This window comes from Strongylocentrotus purpuratus, unplaced genomic scaffold (assembly GCF_000002235.5).
Source record: "Strongylocentrotus purpuratus isolate Spur 01 unplaced genomic scaffold, Spur_5.0 spur5_scaffold_19, whole genome shotgun sequence".
NCBI lineage: Eukaryota > Metazoa > Echinodermata > Echinoidea > Camarodonta > Strongylocentrotidae > Strongylocentrotus > Strongylocentrotus purpuratus.
The window spans coordinates 5143186-5159346 of NW_022145604.1; the positions used below are offsets into that span (position 1 = coordinate 5143186).

A 16161-nucleotide genomic window follows, 5' to 3' on the forward strand; every position below is an offset into this window, starting at 1 on the left:
AAAGTCATCAAAACATTCTTCTTTTTGTTTGTGTGCTCTTAATTAAACGAGCACAAATGTGAAGAGCATGCATGGGCTGTATCATGATGAAGCCTTTGATATAGGGTCTGTTAAAATAGACTAATATCTACTCTCACAACGTGACAATGGTATACGATTCAATGATTGAGACTTCCCCCAATGCAACGAGGGGTGGATATCAATCATATTTAAACGTCTTATATTCTTTTCACGATTCAAAGGTACTCAAATAACGTCTGGACGGGGAAAGATAGATGTTATGGCATACATGTATGACATCCACGAACGTGCTATCTCGTAGACGTAGTAGGACCTTTAAAATATAGAGGCAATTAATGTCGGTAAGACTGGATATACATGTGATTAGATGACATGCGACCTGGGGCACTCAACGGATACAAATGCTGGAGCGGAGTTTCATTATTGTCCCCATAAGATTCATTTCTGCAAGTCCAACTTTCACCAATATAGGCCTCATCGTGCCCATGCGCATATCTCCTTTGTCTGCCGTTAATCGAGTGAGTCGGGGAAATAAGGAAAGCAATCTATCTCGGAATATCTACGCGGAAATACAAATATTAAGATTGTTACATCGGCTTTCCAAGATTCGGATGGTTATTTCGCACTTTGTGTGGAAGTCTCGCTTCCAACGGTTTAATTACTTTCAGAAGTGACCTGCAAAAGAACTTTGCCTTTGGAATCCAACCCAAGCTTCCGAAACCTTGAACTGTCGTCATTTTCATATTCGATTTCAAGCTGATTGTCAATATTAATAACTGACCTTTTTTGGTTGTCAGAAAGGAGTGAAACTTGACAGTTGTATCTATTATTACTCTCTCAGTCTGAATATAAGTAAACAATTGGCATGACCTTAATTTGTGAATAGAGACCATCGGCGGTTGCGCTTAAACTCGGTGTACGCTCACGTTTGGAAACAAAGTATAAATACAATCGTTGCATTCCTTTGTATTGCGATAGGCAGAGGTAAACTCGTGCTTGAACAAGGTGGGTCCGCGCAGCTCGGTGATTAAATAAAAAAAAACCCTAGTGAGTGGGAGGTGATTTATAAAATTCTCTTATTGGAAGGTGATCAACCAAACACGATTCGTCCGTGGAAGTTGCAAATCAGAGCATTGTCATGATCTTTCACAATCAGCTTTAGAAATTGCAGGTTTAAGGGGTGCTGAGCTTACTTTCTGGCTGGATTCACTGATAACAGTTGAAACTGCTGAAAACAACATTTGTGCTGGTATTTTTAGGAGGTGTCTCTGAAAGTGCTAAAACTTAAAGCAGACAACACCGTGCAGTGGAAGCACAGCGGAAGGGGAGTCGGCTTTCTTCAGATTTTGGTTCTGGAATAGGAAGAAAACCATGGCGGAGTTATCTTCCTTTACTCGCATTCTGTCATTGTGGACAATCTTGACCGTCGTGCAAGGGTTTAATATGGATTTAAATGCCCGGTCTTGCAGAACATCAGTGACACTAGCTCCTACTTCGGCTTTTCGGTCACAATGCATCGGCACAATGGTGAAAACATGTAAGTTTACCGAAATCATCATATATTCGTTTCGAAAGACTATTTTCAAACAGTGTAGTTTTGTATACAATCACTGGAGACAGAGTTTTACATAAGGCGTTTTCCCCTCTTGTTTCCAAATACTTGCATTCAAAGTCCCCCTTGTTCTTTGTGTCTTCTCCGCTTGTGTTATTCTCATTTTATATTTGATATGATTTGTTTAACTTTTATATGTTTGTTTTCCTTTGTACATTTTAATGAAAGTATTGAATAAAGTAAACTTGAATCTCAATAGCTCATGAATATAGGCCTATTATATCCTACGTTGTGTGGTAAGATACAATGCGCATAAAGCAATGCAAAGAGTTGTTGAATGTCCGCACTATTATTTTGAACAATTATTATTGTTCGGTCTGTATTAGACTGTCCTTATAATATTCAGCACTCTATGCGTTTTAACTCGTTCTTGAACCACAGTGCAAACGTATGCCTTTTAACATGGATTGTCTATTAGTGGCGGGAGTAATCAAATTACAAACACAAATGATATTGATATTTAAGTATAAGTTTTTAATTTCTTGATTTTAGCTTCGTCCTGGTCGTGCGTATCATATGGCTACCCGCAAAAATAAGCCCTATTTTGTTGTTCGATGTCATCATAATTGCTCGGCCTTTCTACATTCATAACGCATTGCTTCCTTGCAGAGCCCCCCCCCCCCCCCCACCCTTCCCCATCGGTCTTTGACGCAACATAGCTGTGCATTATTGGCGGACGTGTATGTATATTTCCTTCCTGGGTTTGATTGACGCATGTATTAACGCAACCCGAATAACGCCTCGTTTGCAACGGGTCTAAATTTTTATCCCCCCCCCCCCATGAAATTTTATTAGAATTATTTGAAACGCATAGCTCTTGTAAATCATGTACATACATGTATCAATAGCAAATAGTCTTAAGAAATCACTTCAATAAGCGAATAGGAGGAGGGCAGGCGTGCAATATCATCAGTATTATCTATTTATTGTGTACAACAAATATGTGTGCTTTATTATACCAAGGATGTTAAAGATGAAGTTGAGTTCTGGCCATGCGATTCCATTGTGAAAGAAACGGTGTGGAACCGACCAGAAAAGGTTGATCATCTAGCATATAAGAATTTGTGTGTATTGCAAGGTTCTGGAATCATCAAAATGATAAGAAATGTGGCCAAGTCTTGGTGAAGTTACAAGCACTTGCACAGAAAGATGTATATGGGACTACACGACAACGTGGCGTAAAAAGCCGGCCCCCGATTTTTACGATGTTACATGCATATTTAGAATATGAAGGCATTTAAAGAGCCATGCTTTTCAGGGAACATGTCTTAACTGATGTTCTTCCACACTTGCATAATAAGAATGAGTAATGCTCACAAATTATTTTTCATCTCTTCCCAGAACTCAACCTTCTCTTTAAGTTAGTTTTACATGTATATGGTTATAAAGCCTCGCCAGAATATGTAATTCTTTACAATCATGGTATATGGTGACAACCCAACTGCATTGACCCGTGGAAATATGTGATCTCGGATGTATTGTAAAAATAGGGTGCAACCGAACGGAATTGTTTTCACGTCAAAGGCAATAACCATGATAATTACATCTCATTTTCTCTTTTGTTGTCATTCTTCATAAATTTCTTTTTCCTTATTTGATTGATTCGGGGGTACGTGCCCACGCCGGTATTATCGAACTTGTTTAGTTTCCTATGCAGTGCCTGAACAGTTGAAGCATTAGTAGGTTCATGGTTGAAGTCAGGTTGTTTCTTGGGGGAGGTCTTGCTAAGCACCCCCTGCCTAGTAAACGAAGTGGGTTTTTCCGGGGATTCCCCTCCAAAATAGAACTGATGCCAAATCTTAAGAGGTTGGGTTTTCGTCCCTTTTGATTACCAAAGAAATCTAAAGTGATTTTGGAAACTCCTGCTCAACCCCCGCTCGGGATTACCGACTGCTCCTGAGGGCAATTTTTGTTTTAATCCTCATCTCTATTGCCATTGTCAGTGCCCCTTTTCACTTCTCGTTCAACATGTTTTTTGAGAGACGGAGTTGTTACCTGGCCTGTATATATTTCAAAATTCTTGATTAGATTTTGCAAGTCACTTTCTGAGCAACATTCTGGCCCCCTTTTCTAAATGTTGCGCCTCATTTCGTTGATCCTGGGAGCTTCATGGGTCACAGCCTGAAATATATGGAGGGTTGCACCCTGCACCACACAGGGTCAGGCGCCGACAAAATAAATCATGAACGGTTTAGTTGTAGCACTGGGGTACACAAGGAATCCATGACATAATTATGGAGATTCAACGATTTATTTTACGGTGTACCTTAATCAACAACAACTTTTTCTTCTGAGCAAATAAAACAGTACTTTAGAACCGTAGATTCGAACCACAACGATGAGAGAGTTTCTCATGATCAAGTTTTTGCGCAGTTTGTGATGGGGAACCCACCCCCCCCCCCCCCCCCCGAGTAAATACAATTCAAACATTAAGAGGCCTAACAAGGGCTATCCCCGGATAGGTTGGGATGGGATAAGAATATAATCAAGCTAATAAATTATGCAATTTGTTATTAAAAGCCACTCTAACGTTTTGGGAACTTGGGAGCCCCATATTCGCAGGGAGTTAAATATGAGACTTTTTATTACCAATAGCTGTATCGCGATATCAAAACTTGTGAAAGACAAATAACATGCGTGTACGTTTACGAAACGACATCATTGAGGTCACGTATTATGTGCTGGTAGACAAATCTTTCATGTTATTGTTTATGATAAGACTCATCGCGTAGGCAACTGGAGAGACATGGGTATTATAGAGGGAAGAGCAAGGAGTTAGAGAGAAGTCAATAGGTGGGGGAATTAGGCTACTGCTTTAAAGACCGTCACCACTACTGGGCCAGAAGGGATTAGACCACACAGAAAGCCATCGAGGTCACTGTGACAGGTGGCTATCTCATTAACTCAGCTCTCATTTAACATAAGAAAAAGAGGATCATGGGGGACCAACAGGCACCGATTGGGGAAGTTTTCTATATAGAGGGAGCAAGTAGCTACAAGTATGGCAGTGTGCCTTTAAATTTGGCAGTTGGATGCCAGTCTACATCTTACCTCTGTACGCTATATCATATCATCACGCCATGCTGTCTCAATGTATAACAGTGTATGTCTATATAACTGAGCTATCCGTCATGCATATCTTACATCCATGTGGTGTTGATATTATAGACATACATACACGTCTAGTCAGGTGATTAATAAACTTGAGACATAATTACCTAATGACTTGTCATTAATCTTCCAGCACCACAGAGGCATTCACAACAATAACTATCAACCTGTTTGGCCTTTGTATATGGCGCAACAGGGGAGGGGGGGGGGGGGGGTTGTTCCCCCTTCTATTTTTGTCTTGGTTGCATAACATATTTCCGGAAACGCCACTCGTCTGCGATGTTATATGTCATGCGATATTCACTTCAATGTCACACGTTTATTTTTACTGGTACAAAATTATCAATCAAAATAACTTTTGACATTATTTATTTTCGAGGAAATTCCACAGACTTCAGTTTTTTTGGGAAAATAGATTGTGAGTAAACTTATAAATAGTAACTTTAAATTTACAGACGAAATATCCATCTTCTCAATGTTGATTAGTTTAGTTGTAGAAAAGAGCATTTCTTGATCATGGGGGGGGGGGGGGCATTTATTTCTTGTCCGCTTTTGGACAGCATGTATTCAAACAATGAATATACTAAAGTGGAGTTACGAAATAGTCAGCCACTTCATTATAAATCCACTGTATTCTAGTAATCTAAAATGAGCTACATCATTCAAAAGTTGTTTGCCCTTGTATCAACAATTTTTTTAGATTTCCATATTTATTTTGGAGTGACTAATCCATTAGGCATGTTATCATAGTGATAATGCAATTTACTCATCAAAATACTTTCCATTCTGAGTCAGAAGGTCATTCATAACTCTGTGTTAAAGCGTATGAGTTAACGTCCTTCTGGCTTCAGACTGAAATAAAATAAAAAAGACAACCTCGCTGCCGAATATTGATAGTTTCAAACTCTCGGGCAGCAACCACCCAACCCCCCTTTTTTCCCGCCCTCTTTGGCTAATCAAACTCTGTGTATTCTATGGTTAATATTAAAGCCTCTGAGTAGATGAGGGCTTTATTGGAAAGCAACCTAGTTGTGTGTTAATTGTTCACCACATGATGACGTTTAGTAAAATTATAGGTAAATAAGAGGGGGAGTGTTGTTTTCTGTTTAGATTTCACGGTTGCTGATTTTGTGAAAAATATGACCACGTAATTTCAAACATGACTTCAGCCATTGTCATGTTTAACCGTCTTCCGCATACATGTAGTTTCGCCGTGTTTAAATAAATAAGAATCGTTTTCTCAATCGTTTTCTGCCTTGATAACAATGGTTTATTTCGGATAACAATGTATTAAAACGGATAACAAAATAACACCTGCTGTACTTGCATTTTGGTATTGAAACTGCATACCGAATGTCTTGTGCCTTTTGTGTGCATTTGCATTAATGCATCGTTTTCTCTGCAGTATGTACTTTAATGTGAAATGCAAACGAAGTTCTGAAACCTAGCTCCTCATATTTTTCCCCACATTAAATACCAGGCCTATGTTAGTATTACAACGCAAACAAAAAATGAAAAGAACACTACTTTAATACATTTATGTGGAAAGATACATTATACTCGTTTGATAATTTTAGACATGAAATTGTACACTGTAGTAATATGTTAAAGATATCTTTGTTTTGAGAGGAAAAAATTGTGTTAAATAGAAAGGGAAAAGAAAAGAAAGACAGTTAAAGCCCTAGTTTTCGGATAAAACCATCAAAGGCTTCAGTCAATAATCGTCGTGAATGATAGGTGACGAAACTTGGTGTCTTGGGATTCAAACGTTATTCAATAACAGGTGTACTTTGGTGATAGAAACAGTGGCCGTGCTAGTTTCCTAACAAACCTTGCAACTGGTTCAGAGGATTGATGTTGACTATTGAAATACGATATTTTTCTACCTAGTGAAGTAAGTTATCCGTATAATGGTCATGGAATGGTAGTTTCGCTCCCAGGAAGCTATATTTATACCTTTAAAAAAATATGTCTACGTGGACATGTTACAAAGTGTATAGAGGCGTATAATAATAAAATAATAAAATAAATAATATTATACTTTATAGCATGTCCACCATTTCGATATGATAGCCTTGCCTACAGTACGTATTCTGTCTGTAATGGCGGAAACACAAGTACAATCAAATTCGCTTTTTCTATTCGGACTTTTTCCCTTGACTTGTGAGCTGTAACCCTAACGCAAGGTCCCTGTTTTCAGAATAAATCAATCAATTCACATCGATTCCTCAAATTCAAAGTTCAAAGCTAATCTGTAGCTCTGTTTATTGGCTTCATATGTCAAGAGAGCATGGCTATAATTCATTCTGGATTGTGTATCCTGTATTAGGTTGAAAGTTTGAACGTAATATCCTCCTTGGTTTGATCAAGTAAAATAAAAACAAATTCACAGCTGAACTTGCTGGAAATGATCTTCAACAAAAACCAAACTCTCAGTTGCACATAGTGACCTATGTTTAAGAACACGGTGTCTAGCCTACCTACCTTGATTTCCTTATCTTTCTATGCTCATTACTCAACCCCTGTACATTTTCTACCAAAATCGTTTAGCACATGCCATTTATATGTAATCTTGAACATTCGGTGTATTAGTTTTGTTGCATTCTGTGAGAACTTATTTTCTATCATTACAAGAACTCAAGCTTATCTGTGATTATCATCAAATAAATCAATAGCCGGAATAATCGTCTTTTTGAGAGCCAGAAGTTTGATAATGCTGACCATGTTCACTGTGACCATGCATAGCTGTGTTTTATAGTGTAAATATAAATAGTGAGTTAACGCCCTTCTGGCTCCAATCAGCATGGGTATAAATACTCAATGTAAATAATACCACTTTGTCTGATATAAACATAGCACAAAAATGATCGATGACCAAATGTAGAGGTGATAGTCTTGCGTTTCAGACTCTGGTGGAAAGCACGATCATGTAAAACCGTTTGAATGAAAGTGCTCGTATTACGAAATATATACAATTTGGGTGAATTCTGTGACTTATGTTTGCGTAGTACCCGGTGTCTCCATGAAATTATTAGCGTTTACAAGACAGTGATCATCATTGTTTGTGATTTTCAACAGGATTAAGCTTCTGTTATCATTTTAGTGATTTTCAGAAACCTCATAACCACGATAATACACAACTGTTCATAATTGCATGGGGAGTCCAAGGTATTTTCGACAGGATTAAGTTTTTTTTCATTCATTTTAGTGAAAGTAAAGCCTCATAATCACGATAATACACAATTTTTGATATTTGAATAAGGAGTCCGAGGTATATTGCCCCATATTTTACCGATCATGACTTTATCAAGATTTTTAGAATATCTGTTGATTTAAACGTATGTAAACTTGTTTTGATTCTTTGTACCTGTGTTAAATGTTAAAACAAATTTTCAATATGGGACAATAAAAATTGAAACTGAATTTTTTTTAAATTTTGAGCTAGAATCATAAACGATCATGACGAATGAACGATAAGACAATATATCAAGTAGTCCTCCATTCCAACTCCTTGCCTTGATCATATCATGTAGTACTTTTTTAAGGCATTGTACACATGATTTCCACATGTCTTAGACTTGTTTACCCATTTGGCAAATGCATAACCAACCATTCAAAACATCTAGACAGTTTCTTCCGCAATAAAAATTGCAAGACCAGACAACAACTTCTTCCCCCAGCATTATGATGTGTGTATAATCGAAGAACCTGTATTCCCAGTCTGATGATGATTATGAGGAAGACAGATGGTGCATGGTGGTTTGAGTGTTATCATCCTTGACAGGCAAGGGAAGTCGTGAGTACCTGCCAGACAAAGAACGTGAATCATTGAAATGCGTTTCCAATATGATCATCTGGGACGGAATACATGTAGAATGCCCCAGTTATGCCCCAGTGTTATGGCCGACGCAGGACCGGTATAATTACCTAAGAATAGTTTTAATATATGCTGTTCTTGAATAGCGCATAATGATATGGTCTTTTTGCGCTTCAAAAGGACTCTGAATATCATTACTACAGCTGACGCCAAAGCCATCCGACAGATGATTGGCTATTGAGTTATTGATCTCTTCGGTCTGCCTTCGGGCTGCCTTCGGTCTGGCTTCGGTCTGCATTCGGTCTACCTTCGGTCTGTCTTCAGTCTGGCTTCGGTCTGGTCTCGGTCTAGTTCGTGTGACTTGTGAATTTGCTCCGGCAATGACCATAGCACTCGGTGGCTTTAAGGAATACATGCTACCATTTACCCATAACCCCTGGGTCGAGTGTGGCAAATGTAAGATAATGCCTTACCGAAGGACGTTGGTGATGCGGCAGGGATTCGAACCCCGTAGCTTGTGGTTCACAACCTGGAGACTTTTCCACTAGACCGAGCAAAGCATTGCACTACCAAGAATCGGTCGGTTTAGAATCGCTTTGGCAGTCTGACAGAGGGTGAAAAGGGGGGGGGGGGGTCCAATGTATTCAGGACAGGATTCTTGTTTATGGTAGTAAAGAAAAAAGTCTCGGGAAGAAAAAAAAATCAACGATGAGAAAATAACGGGTTGAGAACGAGAGGGGCGTGGTCGAAGGGAATTAAATAATGACCCCAATCAACAGGGGTGCATCGAAGATCGAGGGAAGCAAAGGGGTGTCTACCCTGGAGACACCCCTTCAACCTCAATTGCGCCATTAACTGTGTATTCGTGAGCACGTCACATCAATTAAAGCAATGCCTCCCCCCTCCCCCTTCCCCCGGGTATGCTAGATCGATACTCATCACCGGATATATTGGTCTAACTGCTGTATATGCATGAATCCCGTATAGTGACGTGGCTAAACATGGGCGGTGGCCCATGTGCCCCCATGCAATTGCAATAAAAGTCAAGGGGAAAGAGGGGAGGAAATGAAACATACAAATAAAAAATTAGACTCATTTTAACACCCTCCCATCATACGCGTTTACCTGGTTTTCTCACATTATCAAACTGCCCCTTTGAAAAAGGTGCCCCTCAATACTTGGTGCACCGACGCTACGTCATTGACCCCCCCCCCCCCCCCCCCCCCCACCTCCGCTCCCCTTGACATCCATATCCCTTTCGATTACTTATCTTCCTAGGAAGGATACATTTTCTTTATTTTATAAAGTCAATTTCATTTTTTCTATTTGAAATCAGGTTGTACCAAAATAGTCTAGGCGTACATGTACATGTAGGCTATGTGTAATGTTTGTTTCGTAAACATCACCTATTTCTCAGTATTCGTGCTCTTGCTTGGGTCCGCTTATGCACTCAAAGCAGTACCGTGCTCTGTATTTCTTATGCAGTAAATTGTTTTCAAGATCAAGGTCACATTCATGCCATGATAAAAAATGTCAGATATGGGTAACGTTGAAGCAAGCCCTTTGACCTTTGAACTTTCTCAAACAAGCCCCGGGAACAGGTGTTTCTCTCCAATGTAGGAGCAGGGTGATATTAAAACCTACTCCATGATTGCAAGCAGTTGTGAATTTATCAATATATGATCTTAATTAATTGTGGTTTTCTAGCAGGAGAACGTCTGTATTTAAAGAAAATAAATGATGAAAGCACGGACCATCAACGTTCATTTTTAATGATTCGGGGGACATTATAATAACGACAACGTCATTAAGACAATCCAATTCCATTGTTCTCAAATTGCTGCACCATTTTAATATTTCAAGCTTACTTCCTCTCTCTCTCTCTCTCTCTCTCTCTCTCTCTCTCTCCCTCCCTCTCCCTCTCCCTCGCCCCCCCCCCTCTCTCTCTCTCTCTCTCTCTCTCTCTCTCTCTCTCTCTCTCTCTCTCCCTCTCCCTCTCCCTCTCTACCCCCTCCCCCCCTTCGCTCCTTCCTTCTCCCCTCTTTACGAGGAGTCGTTTATTACACATTTCTTTATCTGCAACAATCAGATGTGGGTCATTAGTTACAACGATACATACTGCATGACGCATCCATTAGTAGGTCCATGCTCATACCAAGGGGATTCCAAACTCAGACTCCTTTCCCCTTCACCGAAGATCCTCTCCTCATATTTCAGAATTTGCCCCCTTCCCAAGAGCTTTAAAATTCATGTTTTATGCTCTGAATTTCATCCCCTCCAACTCATAGCTCATGCATGGTCTTTCTGCCGTAACATTATACACGCGAGTGTCGTGAAGAGGTGTTAGTGTAATAAGCACGGGGTGCTTGGTACTTAATAATGCAGGTAGTAATTCCGCTGCGATCGAGATTCCATGCAGATTACCCAGTGATTAGCGTGACGGCTTGATATAAAGATAATATGTATGAGGAATGAGGGATTAACGATTTATAGGATGTGCAAACATTATGTTAATTGATTTGTCTTTTTGTTGAGAGCATCGATGGAAATGGGGTGTTAAAATCTTGAATATTGGATGATGAGGCACAAACTCAACTGAAAAGCATATTGCAATTCGATAATGTTCATTTTCTCTCTCTTCTGGTATCATTACCTGTCTCGCTCTGCCCTTCTCTCCCTCTCTCTCTCTCTCTCTCTCTCTCTCTCTCACTCTCTCTCTCTCTCACTCTCTCTCTCTCTCTCTCTCTCTCTCTCTATCTCTCTCTCTCTCGTTCTCTCTCTCTCTCTCTCTCTCTCTCTCTCTCGTTCTCTTACCTTTCTTATCCATCTAACTTCAGGCATTGTGTTGTACAGCTCAACAAACTGAAGTGTAAAATCTATACAACCAGATTCTAAGTTATAGGAACATATTTTCTCGAATTTCGAACCAAGTTGATCATGTTGATAAACGTTTCATTTCATTTCATTTCAATTAAAAACCATGTTAAAGTGTTTAATAGTACCTTGAAAACTGCTATTAGATAGCAAGTTATTTAAAAAAAAATCATTGTCATTAACAGATTAGTAATGCTACCTGTCATTACAGTGCGTCTCCTTCCTAACCGGAAGTTCCTCAATGCTAAACACTTCCGGGGTCATTTCCTTTGCGCTATGGGTGTCACGGGGTGGAATAGATTTTCTTTTAGATAACATGAAAAGAAACACTTGTTAAACGGATAATCATGCTTCAAATCATTGTACAACAAAGAAATTCCTACGCCCTTGCTCATGTAAGGTATCAGTTCAAACAGACAACACATTTACATTATTATCTCGACGACAAAAAAAATCAATTTATTGAAGCTACTATTGTTGCTCGGGTCTTGTTGGGAAACCGTGTAATTTAATCTCAAGTATAGAAAGGGGGGAACAAAATCACACCTCCAACCATTTTCAAGCAATTATCGTTAATTTAGGCTTAGTCTGTACAGTCAGAAAGGTCGTGTATAATGGCAAGGGTATAATATGGTTTACTAAATTACATCATTTGGAAAAGCCTAAGCAAACATGATAATCATACAGGAAAGTGGATGTTTCAACCTTTTGTTTTTGCTTTTATTTCCTTATTTCCTGTTTTTGTGGTTGTACGCCCCCGGTTTCACGCATTATGGGTGAATAAATGTCTGAGTATCCATCGTATATATGGCATATCTAACATATGAAACGGGAAATCATTATTTACACATTGTTTAATTATGTATTCTAAAAATTCATGTTTTAAAATTGTATACATTTTCCTTTTCATTCCTCGAATTTGTTTTGTGAAAGGAAAACAACAAGTGGACGAGTAATACCATATATTGCTGTTGTTGTTGTTTTAAAGAGGAAACCCGGTCCCCCCCCCTCACCCATCCCCGAAGTCTTAACTTGGGTTTTTTTTCTTCTTTTTTCCTCATCCCTCCCTTTTTTCGTCTTCTTCTTTTTATTCGTCTTCATCATCATCATCTTCTTCTCCTTCTCCTTCTCTCTCTTCTTCTTTTTCCTCTTCTTCTTCTTCTTCTTCTTCTTCTTCTTCTTCTTTTTTCTTCTTTTCTTCTTCTTCTTCTTCTTCTTCTTCTTCTTCTTCTTCTCTTCTTCTTCTTCTTCTTCTTCTTCCTCTTCTTCTTCTTCTTCTTCTTCTTCTTCTTCTTCTTCTTCTTTTTCTTTTTTTTTTTCTTCTTCTTCTTCTTCTTCTTCTTCTTCTTCTTCTTCTTCTTCTTCTTCTTCTTCTTCTTCCTCTTCTTCTTCTTCTTCTTCTTCTTCTTCTTCTTCTTCCTCTTCTTCTTCTTCTTCTTCTTCTTCTTTCTTCTTCTTCTTCTTCTTCTTCTTCTTCTTCTTCTTCTTCTTCCTCTTCTTCTTCTTCTTCTTCTTCTTCTTCTTCTTCTTCTTCCTCTTCTTTTACTTCCTTCTCCTAATCCTTCTTCTTTCTTTTTTCTTTTTTTCTTCTTCTTCTTCTTCTTTACCTCATTCTTTTATTTCTTCTTCTTCTTCTTCACCTCATTCTTTTACTTCTTTTTCTTGTTCTTGTTGTTCTCCAACATGTCGTCCTAAATACAAATGGGCTGTAAACGAGATTTACTAGGGATTCAAGTCCTTCAGTCTCTAAAACCTCCTTGATGACATCATTCTCATCCAAACATTAACTTAAACTTCTAGATGATGTGTAGAAAACTAACAGCAAAAATCCTGTGATTGTATCTTGTATCACAATTTTAGTTGCATTTTCATTTATACCTTGCAGGTATCACACATTACGATCAAGTTTCCTTGTTTTGCAGGCAAATAACGCAGTATAAAAAGCGAAAAATGTTTTAGCCTAATTATCTCACGCTATCTATTTCTATTTAAGTGCATTTATTTCAAGGGCTTTGTCTTAAATAGCAAACCTGATACTCACGTTCTCAGTGAATTGTCCTTTTATTTACATAAAAGAAAACATGTTTGCCAACAATGTAGCTTCAAATGAATGATAGCTTAGAGAGAAGAGAGTGTTACTTTATTTGGACTAACACAACAGACAACTTGGCTATAGTTTCAATTGCAATATGCACTTTTCATCTTGCCAATAACATTAGAACATTACCTCATTGAAGACAATGAAAAGATGACATGTACATTTTTTTTTCAACCAACAATGTTTGCCAACAATGTAGATTCGAGTGAATGATAGCTTAGATAGAAGACAGTGTTACTTTATTTGGACTAACACAACAGACAACTTGGCTATAGTTTCAATTGCAACATGCACTTTTCATCTTGCCAATAACATTAGAACATTACCTCATTGAAGACAATGAAAAGATGACATGTACATTTTTTTTTCTTCAACCACTTGAACAAAAATTGATATGTATAAAGTGACGAACATTATACTCCAGAAAAAACCTTTTTTTTTAATTCAAAGTTTAGATGAAGAGGCAGGAGGGGGATGGATAGAAAAGGAGCGAGAAAGAGTGATAGAGGAACTATAGAGAAGGCATGGGAGGGAGAGAGAGAGAGAGAGAGAGAGAGAGAGAGAGAGAGAGAGAGAGAGAGAGAGAGAGAGGGGGTGAGGGAGTGAGGGAGTACCATACAACATCAAGAACAAGAATGCTGAACATTACGTCAGGAATTATTTAAGAAAGAGCTATCACTGCCTTTAAGTGAATACATTTCATGACATGTTTTTTTTACATGATGCCGCCAGCTCCCTTAGTTCCAGATGACATGGTGATTGATGACGATGTCGGCGGGGAGCTTGTACTTGTCTGTAGCTCTGACGATGCCTGACTCCTGTTTGATCGACTGTTACTTGTAGTGTGTTCGACGGAATATGCAATGTCACGCAACATAATTATGAAGCCAAAGAAAAAAAAACAGGTTCGTGGTTAGAGAGAGAGAGAGAGAGAGAGAGAGAGAGAATGAAAGATAGAGAGACAGAGCGACAGAGACAGATGTAGAGACAGAGAGAGAGAAACAGAAAGAAAGACGGACTTACAGACAGACAGACAAAAAGATCAACGAAATTCGACAATAACAGACCGACAGATTGCGAAGGGGCCTATGTATGGGAGATGTTTTGGAAAGCACATTATTTCTTTCTCCTTTCGTCCTTTCTATTTCGTTCTTTCCTTTTACTGGAGGGGGCATGTGACTTAAACAGACGTCAACATTCTTTAATGCTTTCTTTCAATTTTCCCTCTTAATATGATTCCCAAATATGCCCTACCGCAGTATGACGTTAGCTAAACACGAAATCCTGGAATAAATCTAAACCAACCTCGAAAATTAGACTGTCAAACTGATAAAGACCTCATTTCTTTCCTACTTTTTCCGTTAAAGGTAATACAAAGTTTTGGGACATTTTGAAAATTGGGTTGATAGTGATTCTTTTCAATTTTGATATATTTGGATGCTCCTGTGGATGAATTATAAGCACTAGAAAATTTAGTCCCTAAAACGCTTCTGCTTTCGAGAAAACTTGAATATAAAAATTTACCGGTGCTCCCGGTAAATTTTGATAAATTTCAAATAGCGCCTACGGCCGTACAATAGTTGCTGCGACCATGAAAATCTCAGAAAATGTAATTGTGATATAAAATTTCCAGACGGGAATAGCTAATCGGTCGATTTTAGTCAAGAAGCATTGTTTTATAGCTTAATTAATATCTTGGCCTTGAGAGGGAGCTATACAACATAAAGAGTTAATTATTTACAATTTCCTAACTTTAGACTCGATTTCAACCGTGATAACGATCACTGAATATTGTAGGATTGCATATGCTTCCATTATGTTCATTTGAACCAAATTCATGACCCCATACCAAAACTTTGTATTACCTTTAACGTCTGACGTGTTCAACCCACGACTTATCGCTATGTACTTTCGCCACGTTCGCTATCAACACTTTCACAAGGTACGGGTGGTTTTAAAGTGGAAAGAACAGCCGATACTAATCAAAAGAGAGTGTTGAATTTCATTTTCTGTCTTTTGTTTGAGGTATGATATAGAAACAGGATCGTGATAGATGAAGGTCAAGCATTGGTTTCTGGTGTCGAGAGTGCAACGAGGATGTTTAAAGAAAGGCTTTACTTTTGATTGGTCGAGGCGAATAAAAGTCTGTGAGCTTTCTAATTCTTTTCATTTATGATTTTGGAGGAATGTTTAAGTCGAAATATTCCCTCCAAAAGGAAAGTTCTTCAACTAACTCCTTAAAGATCAAAGTATGACTAGAACGTTTGGACCAACCTTACATGTACATGCCACATGTGTGTGTAGACCATATTGTCATTTCTGCGTGCAGTGCATTTGATTTACAGCAAAACTGAGTGATTTATTTTGCAATGAGCTAGTCGCTTTCTGGCAGTTTCATTTACAGTTAAATCTCATGGCCATGCAGTACTCAACTTTACATTTTAAGTTTCCTGGTTTTGAGTGGACGGTGAGGGTGCTTGAGGTTGGTTGTCAAAAGTAATCAGAGAGAGAAAAACATCTCGGACTTCAAGCTTTAATGACTGATGTTCAGTTTGCCCATGTGGACAGTATTCTTGAACGTTGTCATTAATCTGAAATCAATACACACTTTCTAGATTTAGAGTGTCA

General features: G+C 38.5%; 1 protein-coding gene across 2 annotated transcripts in view; it reads left to right on the forward strand.

The window, feature by feature from the left end:
- The first annotated feature begins 205 nt into the window (after positions 1 to 205).
- Positions 206 to 16161, forward strand: part of LOC581907 (integrin alpha-8) — a 46824-nt gene continuing 30868 nt past the window's right edge. For both annotated transcript variants that reach the window (XR_004064903.1, XM_030990095.1), the window contains exon 1: positions 206 to 1558. Coding sequence is in view for 1 of the 2 variants with exons in the window: in XM_030990095.1 (XP_030845955.1) it covers positions 1533 to 1558 (26 nt within the window). In the remaining variant the exon portion in view is untranslated. The remainder of the gene's footprint in view (positions 1559 to 16161) is intronic.